At 31.9% G+C, this 14,984-nt stretch overlaps 1 protein-coding gene across 1 annotated transcript in view; it reads right to left on the bottom strand.

Annotated features, from left to right (window-relative positions):
* The window catches only part of LOC132731369 (E3 ubiquitin-protein ligase MIB2-like), an 18,741-nt gene extending 3,757 nt beyond the window's left edge, over positions 1–14,984 (bottom strand). Inside the window, exons 1-18 of the mRNA XM_060717542.1 lie at positions 14,846–14,984; positions 12,150–12,385; positions 11,523–11,694; positions 11,113–11,219; positions 10,502–10,699; positions 7,613–7,794; positions 7,164–7,268; positions 6,894–6,998; positions 6,370–6,637; positions 6,006–6,190; positions 5,528–5,676; positions 4,898–5,054; positions 4,184–4,338; positions 3,570–3,693; positions 2,367–2,469; positions 1,423–1,511; positions 802–983; positions 272–495 (exon numbers count right to left, since the gene is read on the bottom strand). Of these exons, the coding sequence (XP_060573525.1) occupies positions 272–495; positions 802–983; positions 1,423–1,511; positions 2,367–2,469; positions 3,570–3,693; positions 4,184–4,338; positions 4,898–5,054; positions 5,528–5,676; positions 6,006–6,190; positions 6,370–6,637; positions 6,894–6,998; positions 7,164–7,268; positions 7,613–7,794; positions 10,502–10,699; positions 11,113–11,219; positions 11,523–11,694; positions 12,150–12,354 (2,710 nt within the window). The 5' untranslated portion in view covers positions 12,355–12,385; positions 14,846–14,984. The remainder of the gene's footprint in view (positions 1–271; positions 496–801; positions 984–1,422; positions 1,512–2,366; positions 2,470–3,569; positions 3,694–4,183; positions 4,339–4,897; positions 5,055–5,527; positions 5,677–6,005; positions 6,191–6,369; positions 6,638–6,893; positions 6,999–7,163; positions 7,269–7,612; positions 7,795–10,501; positions 10,700–11,112; positions 11,220–11,522; positions 11,695–12,149; positions 12,386–14,845) is intronic.

The following is a 14,984-nucleotide window of genomic DNA, read 5'->3' as shown; positions in this document are numbered from 1 at the left end:
TAAAAATAAGATTTTTCCGCTTTTTCCTTTCATTGAGTTACATTAACTGTACTATTAAAAAAAACCTTTTTGCGAAGAACATCTCTCCTAGTTTTATCAACCTATTCTATTGATCTAGCGATATAAGAAGACTTGTTAAAAAAGAAAATTGTTACAGATGAAATAATGATCCTGTACTATGAGAAATCCTTATAGCTCACGTTCGTACTTAACACAATCATATGCAAATATTCAAGTATAAAAGCAGCTAAGAGGTATAAACAAATGTTACCCAAGTCATATCTTTCCAAGATCGTTCTATCACACATTGGACATTCCCTCACTCTAAAAGAACATCGCGCACAACACACTTTGTGTCCACAGGGAACAAACTTGGTATCTGCAATTTTCTGCATGCATCCCATACATGGTAATGGCAAGTCTGAAAATAGCTCTTGCAAAAGTGATGCACCAGTTCTTTGCTGCTGAGATGCCCCACTACTTGAAGGTTTTCCACTATTAAGTTAAGGATAATAGTTTAATATTTAATCATGATTTGATACTTGAATTAATTATGAGAAAAACTCAACAATATGTGTCTAAATAGTATAAATAATTGTCATAAACGACAAAGAACAGATTACAAAACACGCCGACATTGTAATTTTAAGTACAATATTGCTATAATAAATTTGTTTTAATTCTAAAACAAAAACGTTTAACATAAAATGACATTTCTGAAAATCAAGAATGAATAGATTGTTAAGATTATATATAATTGTCATTTATTTAGAGTATGACTGATAATGTTTGTCTACATACTGTTTATCGGCAAACTGTTTGATGACATTTCGCATCCGGCCATCCGAGCAACATTCCAGTGCTGTACGACCTTTCCCATTCCGAATACCCCAATTAGCTCCTTTCTGTATGAGGAAACAAGCAACGTTGACCCTTTCCTTTTTCTCACCATCACTAGATATGCCAAGCAGTAATCGAGCTAGCTGTTCAGTAAAATAAATCAACATTTATGTACAAGCATGTGAATGTATCCTATAAGATAACTACAATAACTTCGTGGTGGACAGCAATTGTTTCCATTACATTGTAATATGGTTTTGTCTGTCTTCAAATAATGAATTAATGCAAGTATTTTTAAGGCTTTTATGCATGATTTATGTCATAAAATGGCATAATGTCAAATGAATTGCATCATTTGAAAAATAAGTTAAAATATGTGAATTCGTAACTATGGAATTGTAATTACAACATGTGTTCACTTAAGATTAATATCAGTTTGTTCAAATATCTAACAATTATTCTGTAAGACATGTGGTCTTAAACGCACTGTCTCTAATTCTAGTATTTTATTAATGCACTTTAGTCAAACAAATGTTTACATGTTAAAATATTCAAAGTTAGAAGCTATCATAATATTTGTACCATTTCAGACTCCCGTCCACTTCTATTCCCCATACAACACACGTGAAGTGGTGTGTCCCCCTCTTTGTCTTGAAAGTTAACATCAGCTCCTAAAATTAAAAAACAAACATTTTGTAAATGTTCCTGTGTCAGTAATTTTATAGAATATTTCACAAAAGGCTCATAAAGTTTAATGTTGTTCTATATACTCTGTCAGAATTTTCTAAAAGCAAGTAAGCAACAGGCTGGCGCCTTGAAATTAACATGACTTTCTAATAAATATTACACATTTAAACTAACGCACTGGTTTAAATTATTGGTTTCCTACATGTCCTATGTTCCAGACGCTGCTTTGCTGTCGAACATCTAATGCAATCTAGCTTTGTATATCATATATTTAACAAAGGCCAAAACATAATGATCATTGAAATAATACCCGAGAAGAAACAGGTTTACAATTACCATTACATGTTTATGTGTGTATTTGTCTTTTTTTTTTAAATAGTGTGGAATATCATATCTTAATCGTGTGTTTCGTACCATGCGTGCTACCATGTTTAAGTATGACTGGATTAAATCATTTTGCTGCATTGCTTTGTGGCTTTTATACTTTTAAATTTGTTCATATAATTTCTGTCAACTCTGTAATACAAGATACGTGAAATGTTATCAGTCACAGCCTCTCGACACATCTAGGTGAATATTGTAAAGTAGATAACTGTAATTGTTCGATTTATAACGAAATTGTCTCAAAACTATCTAAAATGAGACGATCTAATTTCATGAAATATAATTTCATTTCAAGCACAAAATACAAGCATGTACATTTAACTCGGGATGTGTCTTCTCTTGAGTATAACAAATAAACCGTTCTGTTATCTTGCAAATGATAGAGTGAGTAAAGTTAAGTTGTGATTCAAAGGCATATGTTTTGTTTAGTATGATAAATTTAAATGTAATCTTACCAGCTTCAACAAGAAGTTGAGTTGCTGCTATATATCCTTGATGTGCAGCCAAATGTAACGGTGTTATATTGTTACCATCCGTCGAGTCTACTACAGCATGTGCCTAAAGAAGAAGGCCATATAAACTAGATTCTAAAACTTGGATTTTACCTAAGAATAGCGATTAATGCAAACCATATAGTTTTGTTCGATAAAATTTGTCAATAGTGTTAACTTTGGCATTGCAAACTAGTAACAAAATTAGTATGATTTATAATTGGATATAAATTGGCTTCCATTACCATTACTTATACATGTATATATTTGATAGCTGAGATGCTAGAGATAATGACAATTGAGAAAACGACAGTATAATCTATTATATAAGCTCCACATTCTGAACGGTGTAAAAACGGGCAAAATAAATGCTGCCAGCTAACACACAATCATATAATAACAAAGTTTATTTCACATCTTATAAGATATAATCAATGAAAATCTAACGCTTGCAACCACGTGATGTTCAAATAGAATCCATAATTGGATCCAATCTATTTAATTTAAATTTACCTGTATACCCAAAATACAAACAAAAATATATACCAAGTGCATATCGTACCCCATATAGCCTCCCTTTCATTATTGAAAAATTCATACCAAATCCTAAATGCACTTGCAGTAACAAAATGTCAAAGAAGTGGTGTGAAATAAAGAGGTTATTTTACATTTTTGAGAACATACTGATTCAATTTGACTCGTACACAGATACAAAAAAACTATATCAGACTCCACTAGCTTTTCGTCGGATATAGTTTTGACAGCTGTGTACTTGTCCAAAACATTTCAGTATTTACTCAACAATGTATTTTAACCTCATATTAAGTAATTTTCATTCAATATGATAAACATATAGAAACATTTAAAAAATGTCTATGGTTACAGCAGAAAAATTGCAGTAAAATGGTTTTAATAACATTTCGCCTAAATGACATTTGAGGTTTACATAAACTATAGATGTACAAAATTTAGTAAAATATACGTAATAACTCAATATGACAGAATTATGGTGAGTGGCCTATAAAACAAATTACGTAATAACCTATAAGCTGATACTATTTTGGTTATTTGTTTTTGTATAACATCTGCCTAACCTCTGAAATTGAACTGAACTTAACATTCTTGCATTTTTGGTGTCTTGAACATTAGAAAAACTAGGGGACATACCTTGAGCAGTGTTTTTATAACGTCTTTATTGTCATTAATTGCCGCAACATGAAGTGGCGTATAACCTTCACTTTTCCTCGCATTCTTCAACTCGGGAGCTTTAGCTAAGATACGAGACACCGATCTGCACAATAAACATCATCATGTAAATAGCTGAGGTTTGTTCGACAAAAATACATCATAAATTTGTGTGGCTGTGCCCCTGTTTTAGTCCAAATATGTTCGACACATAATACAAAATGTAAAAACTGCCTAATAAATGTAACTTAACTATAATTGCATTATGCAGTTTTCAACATTTAAACAATTTCAGTCTATCATCGCCATATATGTTGAAAACTTCAATTTAATGGGGTTTTTTTAAGAATCAGATTTATGGGACATCTAAAATTGGTAAAGCTTTGATTTTGGTTAAAAACAAAACTACAAATACAGTATCATGAACATATATGTAAAGCAAGGATACCTGTAATTATAGTGGTATAAAGGAAATGGAAACTAGGTTACTTAGCATATATGTTTTTCGTATTCATTTTCGTTTCTTACATGACATTAATGTAAATGGTTTGAAAAACAATATTTATATAAGGGGGGTAACTGTACAAGAAACATACATTTCGTCATCCTTCATAGCTGCAAGGTGTAGCGGGGAATGACCTTTCTTATTGCAAATCCTTAAGTTTATTTTTGGGTCGGCAACCAGGAAAGACACTGCTGAATCATTCTTGTTAAGAATAGCGTCGTGTATTGGTGTGTCCCCAGCAATATCCTGAAATATATGTTTGGTATTAAAAAAACTGACAGCGTTCGGAATCTTAGTGAAATGATCACACGATGATTGTTATAGAAGAAACAACATGTCATGTTATTACAATATGTTAATTTTATTTTTGTTACTTTTGTAAATATGTCTTATATAATGTCAATGTATTTTATTGAAACTTTTTTTTCAGTTGTAAATATACATGGTACAATGTAATTCAATGCATACAAAATGACAAGAGCAATGAACACAAATTTAACATTATTTGTCAATGATTAATCATACAAAGCTGGTACGAGCTGGAATTAAAGCTTTAGGGAGACCTTTCACTTCCAATTTAATCATATATGTATTTGGCAATTGCTCTACCCATCAATGATTTGTTTAAGATATGTTCTCATTTTACTCATACTGTTTAAACCAACTGAAATCTGTATCTACAAAATGTGTTGCATTCGTGCATTGTTCAATCTCTTTATTTGTATATAGAATACATTAAAAATGTAAGATTATATTTGGAGAAGTGTTTTCCTAACAAAATTAGGAAAACTTAAAGAGAGTAAACCTGTTTGTTAACGTCGACTCCCTTTCCCAGCAATGCCCGTAAAGTTGTGTTACACCCGTTTGATGCTGCAAAATGTAGAGCACTTCTTGCAGCACTATTTACAAGATGTACATTTGCTCCAGCATCAATCAATATCATCGCTATTTCCTCTCGTTTTCTACAACATATAATTACATACAACAGTAATATTTTCTTGAATAAGCATACTTATATTTATTATATTTACGTCATATTTAGACGATACTCTATCATAAATAAAATATAAGAACATTTTACTATAAATCCTGAAAAAAGTTTAAACTTGATGAATAAATATTGCTGCCGTGACATCTCAGGAATAAGTCAGAAATCGGTTAAGTTAAGGCAAGAGACACAAAAACATCGAACCACTTCTGGAAGGACTTTTTGTGTCACCATATTTCTAACCCGTTCCTAAGAACAAGAGTAAAGGCATTTCATTACACCGGATAAAAAGCTTACGAATGTGTTATACAATTTCATTGTACTCCTGGTAACAATCTTGAAAAATGAGACTCATTTTTTAAATTTTCGTATCAACTACAATCTTGCTATGCTTTAAACATTGACAACTAGTTATCAACAAAAAATTTAAACAGATTATTGTTTTACTTCATTAACGCTGCCATTAGAGCGGTATTTCCTTTACTCTCTGTTAAATCCTTGTTTGCGCCTGCTTTAAGTAACACGTTAACAACATCTTTGTGACCCTCGTGACTCGATATGATCAATGCTGTAAGTCCTTGGTGCGTTTTGTCAATCTGGTAAGAAATGTTAACTCATTTTTATCGACATCAAACTTAAATTACATTTTGCAAAAGTTCAAACTGCTGATAAATAAAAGAAATCACTATTTTACGAATGTTATCCAACGATTGTTTGAAGCATTGATATATTGTAAGAAAATTACATCTCGTATATGACTGTAAAATGTTGCAAATGATTATTTAATCATACACAAAAAAGAAAGTAAATAAAATAACAAGTTGGATTAGCAAATAAAAAGGGTTTCAAGGGCAATTAAACAAGAACTATTTCATCACTTAATTTTAAAATTAAATACAACTGTGATATATCTATTTTATCATACCAGCGCAGGACTGTCTTTCAACACTCTTTGTACCATTGACACGTCATTTTTAGCGGCAGCAGAAATTAACAGTTGAGGACTGACGGTTCCTTGGAGACCCCGCAATAAGAACAGTTGAGCAATAAGATGACCCAGAGCTTCCGAAGCTTCATCTACATCTCTATCAGAATCACTTCGTCCGCCTCCTGAAATGCAAAAAAAAAGATTCAAGTTTCATTTTACGACAAAAGTCAACCCCAAAAGCGTCATTTAGATTTTGATTGCTATCTATTGAATTTCATGAATATTAGTTTTACGTAAAATTAATTTTGATATTGAATGAATATACTGTAAATATATTGATATTATAATTAAATGTGTGTACCTCCAGTTGACCCTCCTGTAGCCCCTCCTCGAGCTTCTCCTCCACCACCCCCACCTCCACCACCATTACTTCTACCAGTTCCTGCACCGGCACCTGACCCCAACCTTCCTCTCTCCCCACCCCCTGATCCTCCGCCTATGTCTGATACTTTCTCCCCGGGGGCTGGGATGAGACATGCTGCATTAAACACCCATGCCTTGCTCCCAAATGATACAGCAACATCACCATCTGAATCGATCTTCACAACTTTTCCTACCTTTCCTAGAGCCTGAATATATCATATACAATGTACATACGATATGTTTTCACTCCAAATGATTAAAACAGGTTATTGTTATTACCAAATTATCTTAATAAATGAAAGCAATTCACATGAACGCTATTAACTTTACAATCATGAATAATATAGAGTTTTAGTTTAAGAAATAATCAGATAGAACCCTACATAGTTATGTCAGTTTTCGTTCGTTTATGATGCATTTCTGGACTTTAAATTCAAATCCTACAAGTTTTAAATATCTTACAGATTCCATCTCTGTTTGCCAACCACCGTGTCGTTTCTGCAGGGCCTGTACTTTATCACTGTCATCAATTATCCTAACAATATCGCCAACGCTGAGAGAAGGTATCTGAAATGAACGGTTGATTTATTTGGGTAATAAAACCAATTTTGCATTTATCTTTTCAAGATCTGTTGACACCATTATTGGAATGAAAATTGTCCGTTTGAGTGGCACTGTTGTATTTCCACGGTTTACATGAAAAAATAATGAATATAAAAGAACACCTCAAACCTGTCTGACTGCATTGGCATTGAACCTCCATTCTTTTCCATCGTAGCTTATTACGCAATCACCGTTGTCTTCAAATCGTTTCAATGTTCCATGCTGTCCTATATACTGAAATGAAAATAAACATGCCGAATTTTCAATTCTTCTGTTAGTATTTCATTTGTTGGGGGCGTGAGGAATATTTCACTTCTTCATTATCCCTCATGTACTGATTAAATCAAACCGAGTCTGGAATTTTCATTATTTTTTTCTGATTTTATACTTCAGATGGATCACTTATTTTCAAATATTTATATCTTATCAAGAAAAACATTGTTTTTCATGACATATCATAGAAGATATGCATCCAAATTAGGGCTTGATTAGTAAAATCAAGCTAGTTTTCATTCGTTGCTGCATAATGAGCATACAATGTTGATTACAAAAATAAAAAACTTGATAATGAAAATTACCTCTTTCATGCGCATGCTCCAACCACCGTGACCTCTTTGTACCTCCTTTAAAGCTACTTCTGGAAGATCTACACACACATTGTCTCCGATTTGCAGTTTTGGTACTTCGACTGATTTACTTCTTACTACACTTTGTCTTTTTGACAGGATCATAGATGTTCTTTTTGCCATAGGTTTGGTATCTTTGAATAAAATTTATAATAATTACGCTTATATTTTTATATGTATCCCTTAATACTCTAAAAACAGGCATCTTGATGCCTTGTACATCTTTCAATCTTCATGTTTAGGGATTATTTCATAGTATATAATGACGGAATAGCACACAATCTAACGGCTGCACTGGTCGCATAGGTAGAATCGATAGTTTACTAAAAGAATATCTTAAGACTTTAAAGCAGCTTGCTTCTTAATTTGTTTTCATTTATTGAAAGCTTATCAAAAGACTAATACATCTATTCATCAAAATAACGTACAATTAACCAAAGATTTTGTATTGTAAACAGCAGATATCTAAAATTGTGTTAAAGTCAAAACGAGAAAAAAACATTTTGCTCTGATTACCATGAAAAATAACTGAAAAGCTGATGATTTAAAATGCAACTATAATGTTGATATAGTATGTTAGAAATGGAATACCAAAGTGTTAACGTTTACTATCATGGGGTATATTTAGTGCTAAGAAGAAAAATCCAGAAGAACAAATAATAAACCCCTAAATTATTGGCATACGGATGAGTTATGTGTAGAGATTATTTAAAGATAGTTTTTAGTTTTTTGATTTGCAAAAGATTTTGAATAAATATATAATACATTAAAGCGTTTGATCCTTTACCTGCTGAATATGCTATATGGATTTGTTCAGCTTTGAACAGTCTAGACAAATTGATTTGTCCCGCTTTGAAAAGTCTTAACAAACGGATTTGTCCCACTTTTAACACTTTAAACAAATGGATTTGTCCCGCTTTAAACAGTGTAAACAAATGGATTTGTCCCGCTTTAAAAACTTTAAACGTGTGGATTTTAAACAGTCGAAACAAGGGGATTTGTCCCGCTTTAAACAATCTTAACAAATGGATTTGTCCCGCTTTAATTAAACAAATGGATTCCGCTTTAAACAGTCTAAACAGATGAATTTATTTCGTTTTAACGAAACAAATGGATTTATCCCACTTTTAACAGTCAAAACAAATGGATTTGTCCCACTTTTAACAGTTTAAACAAATTGATTTGTCCCACTTTCAACAGTCAAAACAAATGGATTTTTCCCGCTTTAAACAGTCTTAACAAATGAATTTAACTAAACAAATGGATTTCCCCACTTTTAACAGTCAACACTTATGGCTTTTTTCCGCTTTAATCAGTCTAAACAAATAGATCCGTCCCGCTTTAATTAAACAAATGGATTTGTCCGGCAGCTTCAAACCGTTTAAACAACTGGATTTGTCCCTCTTTAAACAGTCTAACTCAATGGATTTATCCCACTTTAAACAGTCCAAACAAATGTATTTGTCTCGCTTTTAACAGTCAAAAAAATGGTTTTGTCCAGCTTTAAACAGTCCAAACAAGTGGATTTGTCCCGCTTGAACTAAACAAATGGATTTTGTCCCGCTATAAACAGTCTTAACAAATGGATTTGTTCTGCTTTGAACAGTCTAAACAAATGGATTTGGCCCGCTTTAAACAGTCATAACAAATGGATTTGTTCCGTTTTTAACAGCTCTTGGAAGTTTAAGAGATTTCAGCAATAAATTACATGTACAAAAATTGTGCTACCGACAGTATAGAGCCTTGTCAAATGTTCATACTGGTCTGGCTCTATATCTTGGGTAAGGCTAACTATTTCCGGTCCCAGCAGGTATAAATGGTTAATAATATCTCTCATTCAAAGAGAATGACGACTGCAAATAAAAAGGTATATTCCTTCCCAGAGTGCAGTGAAATCATGCAAATATAGAAATAATATGATGTTAAATCGTGCTGATTCCTAGGAAAATAATCATAACAAGGAGAAGAATATGAAACAAAATTTCTGTATATATATATATACCATCTCTAACTTGTATTTTTGTATCTGAAAACAAGATCGACAAGATCAGATTAAATTGTATAGTTGTTATAGTCATGATAATTATATTTATACACGATACCAACAATTTTGTAACAGTGATTATATAAATGGTCTTTGTGTTGGTACCATCTGTTATAAACATTTGCATGTCTGTGTGTGTATCCATTATACAAAGGTGTAATATTTTTAGGTAAAATAGTTACATATAACTTAACCCCTACCTAAACTGTTACTAAATTCTGACATTTTACATATTTCTCATAAATAACATGTATATTAATTTTGCCAGTCAGTTTCTGGACACTTCATATACATATTTGAGCATTCGTCCAATTTCTTTACATACACGAAAATACCCACTCTTCACCTATATATTTATAATGTAATATAATATGTTACTGCTACACTTTATTTACATCTATGAACATTTCTACATTTTACTTACGTATATGACCATTCTATCACTTTACTTACATACATGTAAGCAAACTGTCCTACAACTAATTTAGCTACTTAATCGTACATACATGTACATGTATATGTATTATTTACATATAATGAACATTCCTTTACTTCTTTTACATGTACATGTATTAACAAACATACATCTCATTTACATAACACTTAATTTACAATATACTTTTTTCACATTACATTCATTAACATTCCTATGTTTTATCTAAAACATAAACACTCATTTTCTTTATTTACATGTACATAATATATCATCGTTTTTGCCGATCTAATATTAGAATAACATCATTATTTTATTCGTTAGAGCATTATCACAAGAGTGGAAAATATGAACTGTTTCATACTCAATGCAAATAAATGGTCCTTGTAGAAGTCCATTCCAGGAGTTTGTTCTACACAGACCAAATCAACCTTTCCTCTATAACCAACTCTGTAAGAGTTACTTTCCTTGTTTGGCCACTTGACTTTAACAGAATCCCGTTCAGGTCCGCTAGAACCGTAGTTGTTCGTTTCTATAATACTTCCCGTCTTCCCATCACCACCTTGTAATAAAATGATTAAAATAACTAGGTCATGAAAAAGGTCAGAATGAGAAAAAGATGGGGATTTTTTTAATTTATCACGTTATTGTTAAATTTCTAAGCTTCCATTCTAATTTGGAACTGTTCATGATCAATTTAGGACAATAAGGGGGAAAGTTAAAAACAGTATATAAGTGTATAGAGCTTGGTCAGACTGAGCACCTGCTCGGATTTCAAACTTGCTACATCTTTCCTTACCAAAGATTAAGTACAAGTACACGAGATGCAAAATAAAACGCGATTACAAAAAGCTTGGAAATAAGAATTAAGGAGATTGAGAAGTGGTCTGTTTAAGTGGACAAACTTTGAATAATAAACTTTTCTATAGTATGTTTATAAAAATATTCAAATACAGTCAATATCATGTTACTAACCATCTTGGTTCCCATAATTCCAGTCTACTCCGCGCCTAACAGTGGAACCTTTGAACATGCCGAGTGCTCGCATTTTGGTACTGATTGAACGTTTCGACACTGGTTCCCTGTTACAAAAAATATCGTTTTATGTTTTAACTGCTTATGTCGTACGATCAAAGGAGGCTAGAAGTTATTTGTTTCATAAGTAAACGTGCAAAACCAAAATAAGTCCAGATTCGACAAGCTTGCTTATATTTATACACATATATCATTAAATATTAGAAGACATAGTCATTTTCCACAATCACACTAGCTGTAATTATTTGACTGTTGGTCTTTGATAAGCTGGCATTTTAAAAATATTCATACTTGTAATGATTGATTGTTTTATCCTCAGCGTCATTTTTACTTTTTTCATTTTTACATACCCTTTCAGACCGGGGGCATCAATTCGCAGAAAAGGATGCTGAATATTGTGTTTATCACCGAAATAACACGGGGAGCAGAGATCAAAGTCTGGACAACTCTGACACTTCCAGCGGGTACCTGGGAACCCGGATATGCTACACTCATCACACTTTGTGTCATTGTGCTTCAAACCTGTATTATAATACTTCCTTTTTATCATTTCAACCAAAATCTGATTCAGCATTTACTTTACTTTACTTTAATTTAGATAAATCATATTTTTGTTTAAAATCATCAAAAATTTGGTATCTCATTTTGATATCTTAAACATGAATGTGCATATCAACATGATTACATATGAGCCGCGTCACGACAAAACCAACATAATGGGTTTGCGACCAGCATGGATCCAGACCAGCCTGCGTATCCGCGCAGTCTGATCAGGATCCGTGCTGTTCGCTTTCAAACCCTATTACTAGTAGGGAAACTGATAGCGAACAGCATGGATCCTGATCAGACTGCGCGGATGCGCAGGCTGGTCTGGATCCATGCTGGTCGCAAACCCATTATGTTGGTTTTGTCATGACGCGGCTCATATTATTTAATAATAAAACAGTATAATATAACTGAATAGTCGTCTAACACACCTGCTGGAGCGCTGTCTAGAATTCTAAGGTCGCATTTGTTTTCACTTCCGGTGTTATATGTTCCACAGTTGCCCATATCCCACTGAACTTCAACAGTATCATCTTCGTTGTCCTGGGTAACGGTGCCCACGTGACCTTCTCCTCCATCATCGTCACCGTAACTCCAGTCCGGCCCTCTGACCACCCTTACACCTTCAACAGACATTGTGTAAGGATCGGTCTTTGGTCTACATGAACTGAAAACAAGCTGAAACTATTGTCTTAAAAACTCATGATATAATTATAAATGTCTAATTAATATAGATCAACTGGAGCGCATTAAACGAAATACGTAAGGTAGGCAAAAGATAATTAACAAATATACCTAGAATTAAATTGAAAATTGTATTTTTCAACGGTTCTTAGTTTGTTTGTTTTTTGTTTGTTTGTTTGTTTGTTTGTTTGTTTGTTTGTTTGTTTTAAAAAAAAGTTCCGTCAAGTTTATAAAAACCTCAGTTGAGTCCATATCTTCAAAACTTCTGTGTAATTATTTACACTACCCGTTTAAATCGAAAATGAAAATAGTTTGAACACATTACACGGTAAATGATATGACTCTTTCATGTTAATAAAATGAGAAACTTAAAGGCCGATATAATTGCTATGATCATTTTTTTTTATTTTTCGAACACTTTTAATTTCGTTATCTTTTCCACAGTCTGCTTATTTTGTTTTGTTTGCAATTGTATACTTATAATGAATATGTTTTTTAAAAGTCAAAATAATACTTTGTTTACATTTTGTGGCACATTACTGCATGTTCCGTCTACACCCTTCAGTTTTAAGCACTTTACATGCTCTAAATCAATTATAAAAACATTATCAAAGCACATGTTTGACATTTCTAAAGAACTAAAAAATATGAATTTCTGAGGCATAATGTGCCTTTAATGCATATCTACTTGAAATAACTACAAACCATCCTTAATACTTTTGTTGTCCTTTTTCTGTGTTTTGTAAATAATAGTCTTATTTATACAATACCAAAAAGATATTTTGCCAAAACTGATAAAGATTACATACTAAAACAGGTTTGTAGTTTAATGTAATGTGATACAACTATATTTACTTCCTGAATGTTGACGAGTTCGTGGAATTCAGATATATATTTAAGATTTGAAAATAAAACGACACACATTGAGATAAATTAATGTTTAAACAAACTACGTATGAAATTCATTTCAATATCTGATAGATACAGTAGTTATAAATATAAGGAATTAAAATCATTCCTTATTTATAGATAAAACAAGTTTAGGTCATATGTCCTTAAATTGTTTGTTACCTTCTATCAGTCTCATAATAAAGATATTCATATAAATCAAATGAATGAAATGTATTTTATGATTCAGCAGCAAATGACGCTCATTATATTGCAAAACAAATATTATGTTAGCTGGAAATATAAATAGAACCACAATGTCGCTACATTGATTTAAAATCAATGAAATCTTGTCCCAAGTATGATTTAAAGTAAGAAAATATCTGCAAGATGTAAATGAGATCAGTTTAATGTTGTTTGAGAATAATTATATCTGCTCTGTTTTATACAATCAAAGTATATTGGAATTCTTTGAATAAACAAATAGAGATCATATATTTATATATATATATGCAGATCATATATTTATATATATATATGCAGATACCTTGTCAATGAGGATCAAATTATATTACCTAAGTCAAAGTCAACTCGTGATAAGCCTTAAAAGGTAAATACACCAAATGGTATGATATGGTTAGGCAACTATATCTTATTTGATAACCAAATAAAAAATGTTTGAAAGATTAAACAGATAAAAAAAATCCTGTCAGCGGATTATCAATAATTAAAATGAATGATAATAAAGAATACTACTTTTCAATCAATGTGAATAAAAGAACTCTTTGTATTTTGTTTTTATTTATTTAAAGACATTTATGGGTGATTTTAAGAAGCATGTGATTCGTTTGGGCATTTAATTAGGTACATCCATTGTTGGTTTTATTATTTTGATGTCCTTGTAAAGAAAGGGAAACAACTTCTAAATATCCCTTTGCGATTTAAAGAAAACAATTACGTCAGTATTTCAAAATGCACTGACCTGTAGTTTCATAATTATGATTGTACTAGTCGGTGTCTTCTTCCACCAGTATGACTTGAAAGCCGCCGTATGACATTTACGGTGTTTGTAAGACGTAAAACCCAATTAAACAAAATATAAAATTTTAAAAAAATCATTTTAATCGTATTTTATATATAATAGCATATGTGGACATATACTCAGAAACAACATGTTTTCGAAAGGATAAATCGCAAAGGGTTTGACCCAAGTTCTTACAACATTAGCGATCAGCCCTAATTAATGCAACAAAAAGGCAGTTCCGTAATATTATCTTTGATATAAATTAAATGCGCAAGAACAATGTCCTTGCAATTAAGGAAAGAGACTTCAACTTTTAAATTTGATTTTGGATTTTTTTTAATGATATCAAACACAAATTTGTCGTGTAATTTTATAAAAGTTCAGGATTAGTTTAAACAGATATTATATGCGGCGCCCTTTTTGCATTGTCCTGATTAATGCGATGATATACAGTTTCCTAGCTAATATTATCGAATTGATGAAAAGTAACTATGCGAGAACAAATTCAGAAAGAACAAAAAAATAACTTACAAGAATCAAAAAAACTGGTATCTATTCGTCTCTGTGCTAGTTGTTTACGTTACTGTTTCGATTTAGCATTGTTTATTTCATTGATAAACTATCTAGAAATTGAGACACGGGATTTCCAAATATTACTTCCTCCTCTTAC

The sequence above is a fragment of the Ruditapes philippinarum genome, unplaced genomic scaffold (genome assembly GCF_026571515.1).
Source record: "Ruditapes philippinarum isolate M1 unplaced genomic scaffold, ASM2657151v2 ctg54_1_1_1_1, whole genome shotgun sequence".
Lineage (NCBI taxonomy): Eukaryota > Metazoa > Mollusca > Bivalvia > Venerida > Veneridae > Ruditapes > Ruditapes philippinarum.
The sequence above is the reverse complement of the archived record's forward strand: the minus strand, read 5'-3'. Positions and strand labels throughout refer to the sequence as shown.